The sequence below is a fragment of the Zalophus californianus genome, chromosome 2 (assembly GCF_009762305.2).
Source record: "Zalophus californianus isolate mZalCal1 chromosome 2, mZalCal1.pri.v2, whole genome shotgun sequence".
Classification (NCBI taxonomy): domain Eukaryota; kingdom Metazoa; phylum Chordata; class Mammalia; order Carnivora; family Otariidae; genus Zalophus; species Zalophus californianus.
In genome coordinates this window covers 176,365,797-176,381,807 of record NC_045596.1, presented here as the reverse complement: position 1 = coordinate 176,381,807, position 16,011 = coordinate 176,365,797, and the positions used below count along the sequence as shown (strand labels likewise).

The following is a 16,011-nucleotide window of genomic DNA, read 5'->3' as shown; positions in this document are numbered from 1 at the left end:
GACCATAAACACTCAACATTTAGGGCCAGTTCTAACTCATTTTGGTAACCTGCCTGGTATGTCATGGGATACATAGAAAACAGTCCTGTGTCTATAGGGACCAGGACCTTAACTTAGTAAAGCCAGTTAGATATAAACTAATAAAAGAAACATTAGGTAATAATTGCCCTCCAGCAATACCAAGTGGCAGCAACTATGCAACTTCATCCTGTTGTCGTGCAGAAAAATGGGCTAGGGCCTTCATGTCGATCCATTTTCCAACAAAGCCCTCCATGCATTTTCTATCGCTGCCATTACAAATTATCACGAATTCAGTAGCTTAAAGCAACATGAATTTATTATTTTATAGTTCTGCAGCCACCCAGGTGCACCAAGGTATTTTTCTTTTCTGACTGGCTTATTTCACTTAACATTATACCTTCTGGATCCATCCATGTTGTAGCAAATGGCAAGATTTCATTCTTTTTTATGGCTGAATAATATTCCATTGTGTATATATATATATATATATATATATATCTCACATCTTCTTTATCCATTCATCTATCAACAGATACTTGGGTTGCTTCCATAATTTGACTATTGTAAATAATGCTGCAGTAAGCAGAGGGGTGCATCTATCTTCCCGAATAAGCTGCATTTATCATGTGCTAGGAGCTGTTCTAAGCACTTGGCATATATTACTGTTTTTTTTATTATTATTATGTTATGTTAATCACCATACATTACATCATTAGTTTTTGATGTAGTGTTCCATGATTCATTATTTGCGTATAACACCCGGCACTTGGCATATATTAACTCATTTATTTCTCACAACTCTTCATCTCCTCACCTTGCTGGTGGGTTGACAGAGAGGTTAAATAACTTCTCCTGGATTACTCAATGTCTTCTTCTGAGCAACAACGTCAAAACAAAGACAAGATACAAAGGAGTAGGAAATACCATGAGAAGTTGCACACAAATACCATTTAACTCAAATGACTTTCATTCATTTGTTTCCCTCAATGAGCCAAGTAACAACTGCAAGTAAGCAAGAGTTGATAGCTGGCAGAAGGCCCGCACCACCTGTTTAGAGATTGACTAATGTCTTTCAATGTCTCTGCTGCCACTTACTCCAGCTGTAGATCTAGTGGACTCTGCTTGCCAAGGTCTTTACTCCAGTCTTCACCAGGGGTGAAGTTTTGGTCATTATGTGGTAGTCCACAACCCCTGATAGTAGGGGATATATATTCATCATGGCTTGGCTGGCTAGCCCCATGTTCTGACTAGGGAGGCTGAGCACTCTGGGCGTGCCTCAGGATCTATTGGCTTGCGCTTGCATCAGCCCTATTCTGTTGGCTACACCCCAACTTACATAAGCCACTGCATCATTACATATGCATTGTTAGCTACTTATGCCATTCCTTATCAATACATTCCAGAACTTTCTGGAACTTTTCTAAAGTTTATGACTTTGGGGGATAGCAGGTATTTATAAACTCTTTTGAGGGAGGAAGCCATATGCTAATCTGTAATGGAGTGCATATATACAGATATATGATTTTAATTACTTTTGTATAAAATGCTTACAAGGCAAATAATGTTTTAGTGGGAAAGCTTGTTTATCATTTTTTTTTAAAGCACAGCAAATAGGTTTTGATTTATCTCTGTCAAAATGTAGGTTGTGGCATCCTTTAATCACACATACCTAGTTAGTGACAAAGCTAGGATTCATATCCATGCAGTCTAAATGCAGAGTCCATATTCTTAACTACTATGTTACATTGTCTCTCTGCCTAGAACTAATACTTCACACTGAAGTGACCAGTGCCAAGTATAAAGACCACACCAGGAGAAAATTCAAGTTATCAGGGGGCAGACTCTAGATGTCTTAGGAACAGTATCCAGAGGACCCTGCTACATAAGAGGTATCTTATCAAGCAACTGAAAATGCTAATAAACTAATATATAGAGATCTTTAAAATACCGTCTTGCATTATAATAAGTTGTTAAGCCTTTTCTTTTAATTAAACTTCCTCAGATACAATATGGTTAGCATGATTGCAGCTGTTGTCATTTTTGCCCGTCTATGGCTTTTCAAAAAATATTCTCTAGGGTTTCCAGATGGAAATTCAGCTAAAATTTCTCTCAGCTTTGTACCACCTTCGGAGAGAGAAATCTGGGCCATTGGCACAATGGGCATCTCTGGCATGAGAATAACTTATCTTCTAAGGCCAAGGTGAAGAAATGACACTGCCTCAGCTAAGCTCTAGCCTGTGCTCATGAATTTGCAGAGAAGCCTTTGCTCAGAGCATGGAAGAATAAGTAGATTTAGTAGATCTGAGATACTACCAGTGAACTTGGATCTGGGGCAGACTAATGAGAAGTACATGGATGGAATAACCACACCAAGTCTAATTGAACTATGGACACTGAAAGTTAATGACTGTGTAACTTACAAAGTATGTTCATATGATCCCCCTGGGGGAAAACAAACATTACATCATAGTCCAGAAGGCAAGTGCCCTTTGAGTGGGTGGCTCTTTTGTGTCAACAGTATGGCTCAAGATAGTGCTGTGTGTTCACATTTTTATACCACATGGACATGATTTTTCTGAAAATATTTTTGAAAATGGCAATATGCCACACAACTATGATCCTCAACAATTCTTGCAGATAGTCAGGGCCTGTATAAAATCTTGAATTTTCAGATGAGGAAACAATTAAACCTGATCCTTACTTAAGATTCCTGCTACATGTAAAATGTTGGATATTTATTCCCAGTCACTCTCTTTTTCACAGAGGAAGTTGTAAGGAGGTAGTATCGATACTAGCTATGAATTCCTATTCATATCTGATGTATGCCTCATAAAAGAATGAAAATAACACTCCAGAGGGACTTACAAAACACCCAGGTCTTTTCATCCTCATGACAATGCTACAATAAAATCAGAATTTTAGAATGACAGAACTGAAGCTTATCTACCAAGATTAACCAACTAGTAATTGTCAGAGATATGATTAAGCTCGTTTGACTTCAAGCTTTGCTCTTTTCATTAGATTACAGTACATCCCTCATGGAATTGTGTTTAGCTGTAAAAGGTTAGGTAATGATATCTGCCCTTTCCTGTTTAGAGCTCACTATTAGTCCATATAAACCTAAACCTTATAAATACTTAATGTTAAGTACATTTACTACCTTCCACTGGAGGGGGAAAAAGCAATTTCCAATTGATCAAATGCATTTTCAGACATATTTTACCAGTAGGATAGTTTCAGGCCATTTGGCCTTTTTCTCTTTATCCAGCAGAAATTTTCTTATTTATTTGTACTGATAAACAGATACAGTAGATGCATTTGAATTAGGGTAAACATGACTACTTCTCACGATCTATGAGTAATTGGCCATCACAGGACCAGGTGGGATATTTCTTATGCCTCCCATTCATGGAGAAGGCCATAGTCAAGGGGGCACAAGGTGAGTTAGGGGCATCTAATGTCTTATGTTGATAAACCCAACTTCTCAATGCTATCCTGTGCTGTGCATTAACTTAAGATTCAAAACCAGGAGAATGTGTATTGTGACAGATTTTGGTTGTACTGATGAAGTTTTCCTATCCAGCCATGTATTTGTAAACAATGGCACAAATTTATGAAACAGATGAATACTGTTCAGTTATAATCTGTAACCCCAGATGAGATAACAAATGTCACTCATAATATTAACTATGTTCCTGACCTTGTTTTATGTAGATGGTAGTCATAAATAAACCTACCTATTTATTTAGGTGGGAATATTAACATCACAGTAATTACCTTTAATAATGAACATATAAAAGAACGATTTATCACCTGGTTTAATATTCTGCAGAGACAGATTTCTACTTGACCCATGTAAACCTTGTTTTTTCTTAAGACAGTCTCCATCTATGTCCCCTCTCCTGGAATAATGCTGTTTGTCTAAACTTCCACAATGCCTAGTTTACTATTAAATAGGAGGCAGGAAACAGAGACCACACTGAGATTATCCCATGCACGGACACATCTCTTTTGATGGCAGGCCAAAAAAGTAGGCACAGGCAGAGGAAAGAGAGAAAAAGTAGTTGCTGAAGAATGTCATCTGAAGGTGAGTGATGGATAGTAGTTAAGTTTTTATCTTAGTTTGGGAAGGAGAGAAAAGAGAGGTTCAGCTGAAAAGAATTCAAAAGGAACATATTCATAATTGTTTGAGTCAAACTTAAGGTGAGAAATAAAACTACAGAGATAACAGAATAGAAAAAAATCATAATTTTAGTAGTTAACAATTATTGAACTATTCATTCAGTTTTGCAGAGAACATGAGACACAGAATGATTAAACAGCTTGCACAAATTTACAGAGCTAGTAAATTACAGAGCTTGAATTGCAGTCCTGGCATTCTGACCCACAAAATGGCAGTATTAACAAAGTGGCTAGAGCGAGAATACTTACAAGAAGGGACATAGAGACCAAAGGAATAACGGGGCGGAGGGGGCCAGACTCCATTTAAAAAAATTACCAATGGGCTAAATATGGTTATGTTTTATTAACGGTCAGAGCGCTTTGTATACATTAGTTCATTTAATTCTGCTAACAATTCTGTGAGGTATACTCTCAGTTCCATTTCTCAGACGAGGCTACTTGAGACATGATAAATGATAAACATTCCCTTCTTGCATTGAGTTACACCTCAGGAGCACACTTCGGAGTAAGACACAGAAGACTGAAGGTGACTTGGCAACAGAACAGAACAGGGCAAGGTAAGCAAGCTGAAAGCGAGAATGGAGGAAAAGTGCCCCATTTAGGGAGTAGTCAGTTCCAACTTTCAAATCTCCGCAGCCTGCCCGCCAAGGCGTCACAAAGCCCGCCCCTCGGTCACAAAGCCACGCCCCCTTCCATGGCTGTTCTCTGAGCTGCCAATACTTCCCTCCTTCTCTTTGGCCCCTCCCACTCCGCCTAGCATCATTTCCTGTGCGCTGGACGCTAATTGGTCTAGCGATCGGAAGTGAGGGCGGGCGGTGGGGGCCGTTGCCGCAGTGACAGTGCTGGGGGAGTCCGAAGATGGCGGCGTCGCGTCGCTCTCAGCATCATCACCACCATCATCAACAACAGCTCCAGTCCGCCCCAGGGGCTTCGGCGCCGCCGCCACCACCTCCCCCCCCACTCAGCCCCGGCCTGGCGCCGGGGACCACCCCAGCCTCCCCAACGGCGGGTGGCCTGGCCCCCTTCTCCTCCCCGCGGCACGGCCTAGCGCTGCCGGAGGGGGATGGCAGTCGGGATCCGCCCGACAGGCCTCGATCCCCGGACCCGGTTGACAGTACCAGCTGTTGCAGTACCACCAGCACAATCTGTACCGTCGCCGCCGCCGCTCCCGTGGCCCCGGCGGTTTCCGCTTCATCTGCCGTCGGGGTCGCTCCCAACCCAGCCGGCGGTGGCAGTAACAATTCACCGTCGTCCTCTTCTTCCCCGACTTCTTCCTCATCTTCCTCTCCATCCTCCCCTGGATCGAGCTTGGCGGAGAGCCCAGAGGCGGCAGGAGTTAGCACCACAGCAACATTGGGGCCTGGGGCAGCGGGACCTGGGCCAGGGGTCCCAGCAGTGAGCGGGGCCCTACGGGAACTGTTGGAGGCCTGTCGCAATGGGGACGTGTCCCGGGTAAAGAGGCTGGTGGACGCGGCAAACGTGAATGCTAAGGACATGGCCGGCCGGAAGTCTTCTCCCCTGCACTTCGCTGCAGGTCAGAGACTTTTGTTTATTAAGGGGTTTGGTCTTGGGGACTGGGGTCCGGGTAAGGATAGAAAACAAGTTAATGATGGAATAGAATGGGGGCGTGGTTATGGTTCTTCAACACCTCACCGGAAGACTAGAGGTTCCTTTCTTTAGGAGAATGCCTGGATGACGGGGGCGTGGTAGGGGGATGTGTGAATCCATTCTTTTTTTAGTGTTTGCATAGTGATACTTGCACTCGTTTCCAAACTCCCTTAGTGGTAGTCTCCGGATATGGGTATACTTAAAACTTTTTCAGTTCCGAGTGTGAAGGAATAAAGTTAGATTTGGGCAGTCTTAAGAGTTTTGTCATTTGTTTGGTAGTTTATTTCGTTTTTACAACAAGAGTATGTCCCATGAGAACAGTCTAGACCAAAAGAAGTTTGACTCAACAAGTGTTTACGGATGTATCGTAATCTTACTAAGCCAATGAAAGACAAATGAAATTTGTGAAACTTTTCCCCTTTCTCAAGGAGCTTACAGTCTAATTGGGTAGATTAAAATATGTCTATATGAAACAACTGGAGAAGAGTATTTGGATGCATTACGTGATGGTAGAAAGAAATAAAGGCTTTGAAGTCCTGGACACTTCTATTTGTTACTTGTCTGACAGTTTACCTTATCTCGATTGCCTCAGTTTTCTTGGCAAAAATGATATGCTAAGTTTGTGTGAGGACTTAGTGAGAAGCATCTGGCACATTGGTTCTCCCAAAAAACATGCTAGTTCCTAAATCCTGGACCACATACTTTTTGTCTTTTTTTTTTTTTTTGATCAAGTAGTTGACCATTGTCTTTTAAAAACACGTAATTTACTTTTATAAAATACAGTATTTAAAAGCATTTTAAAAAGGACTGTAATGTCACTGCTCAGATATCTACTATTATATTCTAAAAAATAAAGGTATAAGGTTATATAAATTAGAAACTACATGAAAAAGTATATGTTATATATGCATTATAAAATTCATATAGGATAGAAATACAAAATGAAAAAGCAACACACACCCACAAACATCAAAGATAACACATTAAATACCTTCTGTTAAGTTTCTTTCTATGTTGCTAATACATATCACTCTTAATTTGTTCTATTTATGGTAAAAGATGTGTTAAGAACTTATATGTATTATTTGTTTTTACCCCAACTTGAAAGATAGTGTTACCCTCATTTTACAGATGACAGAAACAAAGCTCATACTGTTTAAAAAAGTCCAAATTTACACAGAAAGTCGTGGAACCTGGATTTGAACTCAGTTTGATTTTAGAGCTTGTGAAATCAAGCTTAAACTAATAAAACTTGTACCTGGGTTAAGGTCACTTTTCATTTTGTGAGTAGTTGTGATGGAGAGTTTCTGCTTTTGCAGTGTTTTGGGGAAAGAAATAACTGGGGGCATAAACTCCCAAGAGTAGCATTCACACATTTTATTTGTAGCCTATACTTAGAAATTTATTTTACATCGTCTCACACAGAAACTAAACCAAAAGTTTCAGGAAATAATACTTTCCCTTATCACATGTGTTGTCTTATATTTTATATCCTATTCCATTCATTTCTTTACAACTGCTGTTTGTGGTTCATTAATGGGTCAGGAGCAGCAATATGAGAAACACAGGAAGTCAATATTAGATTACGGGATCCATTCTTGATGTATAGATACTTACTAGATAGTATACATACTATTAGGAATTTAGTGAATTGAATCATAAACGGGCTTCCATATAACTAGGTATTTGCTCAAGGGTGTTGCTTATTTTAGATGAAGTAGCATTTCTTTTTCTTTGGGTCACATGAAAGGTCTGATATAATGAATCAACTAAGGTTTTCTTTTGCATACTTTATTCCAAATTGGACTATTTTAATAGCACATGTCACAAATCTTTTTTTTTTAAGATTTTATTTATTTATTTGACAGAAAGATAGAGAGCACAAGTAGGCAGAGCGGCAGGCAGAAGGAGAGAGAGAAGCAGGCTTCCCGCTGAGCAGGGAGCCTAATGTGGGACTCTGATCCCACGACCCTGGGATCATGACCTGAGCGGAAGGCAGCTGCTTAACCGACTGAGCCACCCAGGCGCCCCCACATATCACAGATCTTGTCATTCCTCACCATACTGCATTATAAATAATCATTAACGGATAGTTATATTTATTTCTACGATAATGTACTTATTTAGGTTTAGTCACACATAAAATATTGCTTGTCTCCCAAATAACTTCTTCCTGTTTGCCACAATAGTTAACTTTTTATTATGTTTTAGAGTTTTATGTGTGCGGAGATAAGTTACCAGACAGACAGTAAAACACAGTCCTGTAATGTTGTAATTTTGAGAACCTGACTTTGAACTGTTTTTTTTTTAAGAAATAAATTTTTTAGTTGTGGAAATCGTAAAAACAGTGAAACTCTACATGGTATAAAAATGTAACACTCTGTAGTTATTTTATCATACTTTCATGTTTGTGTGCATAGCACAACAAATTGGTTAAATCTGGTCTTCTCTGTGTAGGTTGAGTAGTTAGCAGTAATTCTCAGTTGACTTAGTCGGTTAGAATGTGAGTAATGGGATTGTCATGGAAAAGCTGTTTTAAAAGAGGAAACTGGAACAATCCCTTGGATGGAAAAGTTTAGAAATTGTAATTCATTTGTTCTACAAATGTTCTGTTACTTGTCATAGGTCACATGTTAAATACTGACACAATTTTGATGTGGCAGATAGTCTTTGCCCTTATGGAGCTTACAGTCTAATAGGGAAGACTAAACAAGAACAGCAGTAATAACAGAACCCCACAAAGTTAGTAACCTGGAGTTACTGTAATACACCGTGGTGGAGGGGCAATAGGAAGTCTTATCCTGGTTTTGAGCTTTTAAGGACGTCTTTCTAGATAGATAGGGATTTAAAGGATGAGTCCAATCTAGCCAAGCAAAGATTGGAGAGAAAGAATGTTAATGCCTAAATTTCCATTTAGAAATGAGCTTACAGTTCCAGAGAATAAATGAAACCATTTTAAAGATCTCAGAAGTGGTGTGAAGTCATATTTAAATCCTTATGCCTTTTAAAAATATTACAGTTCTTTCCAGCAGCAGAATTAAGAATTTTTTCTATCCCATTTTCGACTGTGATAATTATTTGTTTCAAATATGGCTTAGAGACAATAACGGAATCATTCTACCCACATTTAGAAACATAATCTCCAGTTTCCATTGTTGATGCAGATTCTCAAACTGCTATTTCTAATGCCTTCTTAAGATGGCCGTATCAAAAGGACCCAGTCTTTTATTGTTGACTAGAGTTTATATAAGACTTTCTCTTCTACAGATAAGATCCTTGACCCTGGTTTTCTGTTGTTCAAAGGACAGCAGTCAAAGCTTTATAAATAGTATCAATTTAGAGTGGTATTATCTTTTAAGTTTGGTTCCCAGTAGTGACATATTTTTGTCACAAGGCAGTATGTACTCATGAGATCTCTTTTTAAAGAAAAGTTTAGATGAGATCTTTTTTTAAAAAGTCTTTAGCAAAGCATTGAATTCCAAGATTTCATGGTACTTTCTTTAAATTGATGAAATTTTGAAATAGGCTTCCTAAGTAGTTAATTAACATAAGATTAGGATATGTAAAATGAGGCACTTCAGTATCAAAACCAGTAAAATATGTATGACAGTTTTATCCTTTCTTTTGACTCAGATGGTGTCTACGACAACACACATTTAACCATGTAAAGGTTGCCTAAGTCATTCCTGACTCTTCTGATTTTTCAGCTTGACCATGCTTGTCTTTTTTTTTCTTCCCCACTGTACAAATGAAGTTCCTATACCTGAAAAAAGGACACAAACAACACCGTCCTCTAAACCCATCGGTGGCTAAGAAAACAGAGTGCTTCAGTCCTGGAGTGGGAATCTTTTTGTACTTAACATTGTCTGGCAAGCTCCTTGATTATACTTTCAAGCAAATGCCCTGCCTTGGGGTTAAGAAGGCTCTAATTTGGTGAAAGGAACTAGCTTATAAATGTCTTCCCAGTTTTTCTTTTTTTAGTCTTTTCTTAAAATCTTGTGCTTTGTTTAAGGTACCTTTTAAAACAGAAGTTACACAGAACTTTTAGTTAGAAAGGTGTGCTAAGTTTCTCTTGTACTTTAATGATACCACTCTTTGGAGGCAAATGATTTAAAGAACAAAATAGGTATTTATAAGATATTATGTGAAAGTTGGTAACAACAAAACTGGTCAACATAGAGGCGTGTTTGCATAAATTAAAATACTGTATAATTTCTCTTACATATCTGTTTGTATATTCCTCTATCCATCTCTTTTTTTTTCTTTTTGAGCATGTCAGTGCTCAAATTGCAAGCATCTGTGCAGCTTCCCCTAACAACACCAGTGTATGCGTGTTATTATCTAGAGTTCAGTGTTTGTTTACAGATTTGTCTTCTTTTAGTGTAAAATGTGTACAAATCTTATTTGTACATTCATTGAGTTTTGACAGATGTGAACTCCTGTGCAACTCAAACCCTTACAGAAAGGCATCCTAACCTCAGAAAGTTTCCTCATGCCCGTTTCCTAAGTCCCTGTCCCAGATACAAACACTGTTCTGACTTTCTGTCCACTCTAGATTACGAGTTGCCTGTTTTAGAAGTTCATATAAATGGAATTATATAATGTTTACTCTTTTTCTGTAAGGTTTATTTTGCTCAGTGAATGTTTTTGATGTTGTAACATGTATCAGTAGCTCCTTTTCACTGCTGGGTAGTATGTCATTACGTAAATGTGCTACAGTTGGTTTATCCCTTCTATTGATGAACTTTTAGGTTATTTCCAGTTTTGAGCTATTATGAATAAAGTTGCTGTGAACATTCCTGTAAATTTTTTTTTTTTGTGGATGTAGATTTTCTTTCTCTTGAGCAAATACCTAGTATTGAAATTGTTGGGGCTTAGGGTAGGTAAATATTCAGGTTTGTAAGAAACTTCCCGACCTTTTCCCAAAGTGAATGTGCCATTTTACGTTCCCATTAACAATATATGAGAGTTCTACTCACCATTTCATGTTCTCAGATGTTTCAGTTTTAACCATTCTAGTGGGAATATGTGGTATCTCATGGTGATTTTATTTTGCCTGACGTCTAATGTTGAAGACCTTTTCATGTGTTTAGTTACTATTTATATATCTTTTATGAAGTTTTGTCTTTTTTTTAAATTGGATAAAGTTTACTTTTATTGGGCTGATCTTTTTATCGTTGAGTTCTAGGAGTCCTTTGTTAGCTACACGTTATACATGTTGTGCTGATCCATTATTAATAGGTCCTTTGAACAGAAGTTTTAAATTTAAATTTATTTTATTAAATTTATGTCATTTATATATTTATTTTATAGTTATTATTTCCTGTAACCTATGACCTGGATAAGAACTTTGACCTGTTCCCAAGTAACAAAAATATGTTTCTTACTAAAAGCTTTATGGTTTTAGCATTTACATTAGGGTTTGTGATCAATCTTATGTTTATTTTTAAGTTATCTGTAAGCTTGATGGTTTTTTTGTTTTGTTTTTTTTAATGTGTGGCTATCCAGTTTTTTTTTTTTTTTTAGCGCCATTTCTTAAAGAGGTTTCTTTTCTCTATTGGATTGCTTTTTCTCCATTGTTAAAAATCAGATGTTTGTATAAGTGGGGGTCTATATCCAGACTTTTCATTCTGTCTTATTGATCTATTTGTCTGTTTTTATGTCGGAATTACATTGCCTGGGTAACTATAGCTTTGTAGTTAGTTTTGAAGTTGATAGTGTGAATGTTCTTGGCTCAGCTTTTTCAAGATGCTTTGGACTTTCTAGGTCTGTTGAATTTTCATTGAAATTTTAGAATCAGATTGTCAGTTTTTACAGCATGGCATGCTAAGCTGGTAATTGGGATTATGTTGAATCTGTAGGTCAATTTGGGAAAAATTGACATCTTAACAATATTGAGTCTTCCGGTCTATGAACATTATTTAGGCCTTTATTTTCTCTCAGTAATTTTCATAAATTCTAGTGTGGGAGTCTTTCATGAGATTTTTTTATTCCAAATTTTTTAAAATGTATATTAAAGCTAATGTAATGGATTTTGAAATTTTTTTTATTTTTCAGTTGTTTGCTAATATGATCAGTTTCTATATTAACCGTGTATCCTGTGACTGAGAAAATTATTATTTCCAATAGTCCTTATGTAGATTCCTTAGGACTTTATTAAAGAATCATATCTTCAAATAGAGGTAGTTATGACTTTATTTGTTCTTGGTAGTGTTGAATAAAAGTGATGAGGGTAGACATCTTTGTCTTATTCCAACTCTCAGGGGGAATATGTTCAATATTTCACCATTAAGTTTTTCATAGCTGTCCTTTATTAGATAGAGGAGGATCTCTTTTGTTTCTAGTTTGTTGAGTGGGTTTATCATAAAAAGGTGTTGAATTTTATCAGATGCCTTTTCTGCATATATCGAGATAACCATGGGGGCTTTCTCCTTTATTCTTTTAATATATTACATTACATTGATTTATGAATGTTAAGTCAACCTTGCATTCTTGGGATAGACACTATTTGGTCATGATGTGTATTATCCTTTTTATATATTCCTAGATTTTATTTGCTAATGTTCTATTAAAGATTTTTGCTTAGATCCAAGTTTATGAGAAATATTGGTCTGTAATTTTCTTTTTTCTTTTTTTTTTGTTATGTCTTTGTCAGGTTTTTGGCATTAGGGTTATGCTAATAAAGTGTATTTGAAGTGATTATTTCTCTTTATTCTGAATGAGTTTTTGGAGAATTGCCATCATTCTCCTTAAATATTTGGTAGAATCCCCCAGTGAAACTAACTAAATCATAGTTTTCTTTGTGGGAAGATTTTTGATACTGAATTTAATTTCTTTAATAGGTACATGGCTAAGAAATTGTCTCAGTTATTATCCCTCAATTTTGGTGAGTTATATTTTTCAAGGAATTTGTTTATTTTATCTAAGTTGTTAAATTTGCATAAATGTGTTTATAACATTCTGTTTTATTGTTATATTGTCTCTAAGAGCTAATGAGATAAACTCCTTTATTATTTTTCATACTGATAGGCTGTGTTTTCTTTGATTAGACTAGCCAGGGTGTTTATCAGTTCTGTTGATCTTTTCAAAGTACCAACTTTTAGCTTTGTTAATTTTGTCCATCGTTTGTTCCCTTAAGTATTTCCTTCTTTCTACTTGTTTTGAGTTTACTGTATTAGTTGCTTATTGCTGTTTATGAAACTACCCCAAACCTTAAGAGCTTAAAGTAACAAACATTTATTATTTCACAGTTGCTTTGGGTCAAGATTCCAGGTGTGGGTCAGCAGTCTGGGCATGACTTAGCCATGTCCTCTGGCTCCGGATCTCTCATTTGACTGCCAATCAAAATATGGGCTGGGGCTATGGTCTTATCTGAAGGCTTGATGGAGAGCAGAATCTGCTTCCAAACTGTTCATGTGATTGTTAGCAAGATTTAGTTCCTTGCAGGTTGTTGGACTGAGGTCTTCCTCAGTTCCATAGAGCAGCTCACAACATGACGTTTGACTTCTTTCAGAGCCAGCAAGTGAGAGATCAAAAGCGGACAAGGAAGATGGAAGCTAGAGTCTTTTTAAAATGTAATATTGCTAGTATTGTCTCATCAACTTTTGTAGTATTCTTTTAGCTAGGAGGGAATCAGTAGACCAGCCTGCATTAAAAGGGAGAGGATCACACAAGGGCATATATAATGGGAGATGGGGATCATTGGGAGCCATCCTAGTAACTGTCTTGCACATTTACTTTGTTTTTCTCTTATAAATTTCATTTAGTTTTAGTTCTACAAGTATACGTGTGATAGATAGTCCCCAAAGATGACTACCATATATTCCTCCTCTTTATGTATATGTTTACTATATCACTTACCAAAAGGTGGAACCTTTTCCCTTCCCCCTGTATTTGAGCTTGTTTTGTGATTTGCTAGGATGAATGGAATGTGGCAGAAGTTTTGCTGTGTAACACCTGAGCATTCAGAGATTTTAAGTGTTCCCTTTCATGCGTTGGGAACTTTCTTGGAACCCAGCCACCATGTTTTGAGAAGGACCATGGAGAAGAGAAGTAAGGCTCGTGGCTTTCAGCCAGTACCCACTGCCAGCTGAGTGAGTGAACCAACTTGGATCTTCCAGCCTCATCAAGCCTCCAGATGACTGAGTTTAGTTAACTCATAGTATCATCAGAATAATAAGTAGTAGTTGTTATTTTAAGCCATAGATTTTGGAATAGTTTGTTAAATAGCAATAGATACCTTAAATCATTATTTATGGCTACAATTCTAGGCTTTGTGCCCTATATGGTCTCTGTTTCAATTGTTTTGACTACTCAGCTCTGCTTTTGTGCCATGAAAGTATCCATAGGCAATACATAAATGAATGGGTGTGGTTTGTTCCAATAAAGCATTATTTATAAAAGCAAGTGGTGGCCATATTTGGCACATGAGTTGTAGTTTGCTGATCCCTATCACAAGGCATTGACTGGGGTATTTTTTTTTTTAAGATTTTATTTATTTATTTGACGGAGAGAGACACAGCGAGAGAGGGAACACAAGCAGGGGGAGTGGGAGAGGGAGAAGCAGGCTTCCTGCGGAGCAGGGAGTCTAATGTGGGGCTGTATCCCAGGACCCTGGGACCATGACCTGAGCCGAAGGCAGACGCTCAACGACGGAGCCACCCAGGCACCCTGACTGACTGAGATATTTTTATTCTCTGGGGTGTTTTTTTCCCTTTTGTTTTCCTTCTTGTTTGGTTTTTACTTTTGAAATGATTTTTTTTTTAACTCTTTTCTGAGTTCTGTCATCCTATTTTTAATTTAGATATATGCTACTCTTTCATATCGTGTGTCATTTTCATGTCGGCTTTTAGCTAGTATTGAAATAGTAGATCATAAATTTGTGAGTGTTTTCTTCTGGTATGCATTGTCTGTAGGGATGTTATTCTCAAACTCTTGTTATTAAAAACTTTGCATGGGATTTCACCTCAGTTTTTTTCCATTGCTCATTTTTATAGAAATTAATAAATAATATCAAGGATAAATATAGAGGTCTGAGATGTTGAGGGTGACTCCCTTTTCTTCTCATGTTGGACATGCAAGTCTGATCTAGGATAGATGAAGTCTCTATAAGGTTCATCTCTTAGACTAGTAGTATTTAAATTATGAAATATCACCATTTTACATCTCAGCTTATATAGCCTCTGTACCACTTTCTAGGAGCGTTAACTAGAGACATTTTGTTAAGGGCCTTTTTAAAATAAGATGCTTTCCTCATAGTCTATTTACATAGATTTACATAGAAGTTTTGTCTACTCTTCTATCTTTTCTTTCCCCTGGGGCATCCCCTTCCTTCCCGAGGAACTGTGTAGATCACAGCTACCTGTTCATTCTTTCCAGCCCTGAAGTGATTCTTTGGCAGTTAAAAGGGGAAAGAAATATATCTGGGAGATAGAAGGCATGTCATTAAGGGCCAAGTTGTGAGCATGCATATGTTTAAAAATGGGATCTTAAGCTTAGATCTCAGGAGGAGAAACGATCAAGGAATGTAACTGATGCTAAGAAAATATATTATATTGTAGTGCTAGGTTTTGGCAAGGAATAAACATCATCATGAGTCTTATGATGAGTTGCAGGTAAAAACACTAGACTAGCTTGTTCTTGAATGTCTTTAATAGCCTTCTTTTGCTTCACAACAAAGAAATCTTTTGGGTGGTTCACTGTAAAATATGTAGTAGATAGAATTGAAGAGATCAGTGTCTCTTAAATTCTTATTTTTCCCACATGTCAAGGTCCTTAAAGTTACTTTGACTTATGTTTATTCCTCTGATAGAAATACTCAGAAAGGTGGGATGTAGCCTTGATCGTGGGATTTCCATTAAAGCTTAGGTACTTGGGATAGTTTTGAAGGTCATTTTCTAAAAATCATTTTTTGAGTAATTGAGAAAAGGTAGGAGTTTTTGGTTTTGTGTGCTTGCTGGGTTTTCCTTTTAAGGCTTCATCAGACATCCAAGATTGCTTTTCCCTACAGTGAGTTGCTGGGTTCTTTGTCAAGTGGAAACTTGTTTTGCCTGTTTGTTCAGGTATCTGTGTATAGAATTAAAACTGTGAGCTTAAGTCCTCCCCCCTACCCCCCCACCTTTTGGAGTTTGTCAGCTCCCTATTCAATTTAAACTAGTGTACTTTCTAATTGTAGAAAAAGAGAAAAAGTGATATAAAGTT

The 16,011-nt window shown here is 37.4% G+C and overlaps 1 protein-coding gene across 1 annotated transcript in view; it reads left to right on the top strand.

The window, feature by feature from the left end:
- The first annotated feature begins 3,849 nt into the window (after positions 1 to 3,849).
- Positions 3,850 to 16,011, top strand: part of TNKS (tankyrase) — a 204,797-nt gene continuing 192,635 nt past the window's right edge. The window contains exon 1 of the mRNA XM_027597791.1: positions 3,850 to 5,737. Within this exon, the coding sequence (XP_027453592.1) occupies positions 5,062 to 5,737 (676 nt within the window). The 5' untranslated portion in view covers positions 3,850 to 5,061. The remainder of the gene's footprint in view (positions 5,738 to 16,011) is intronic.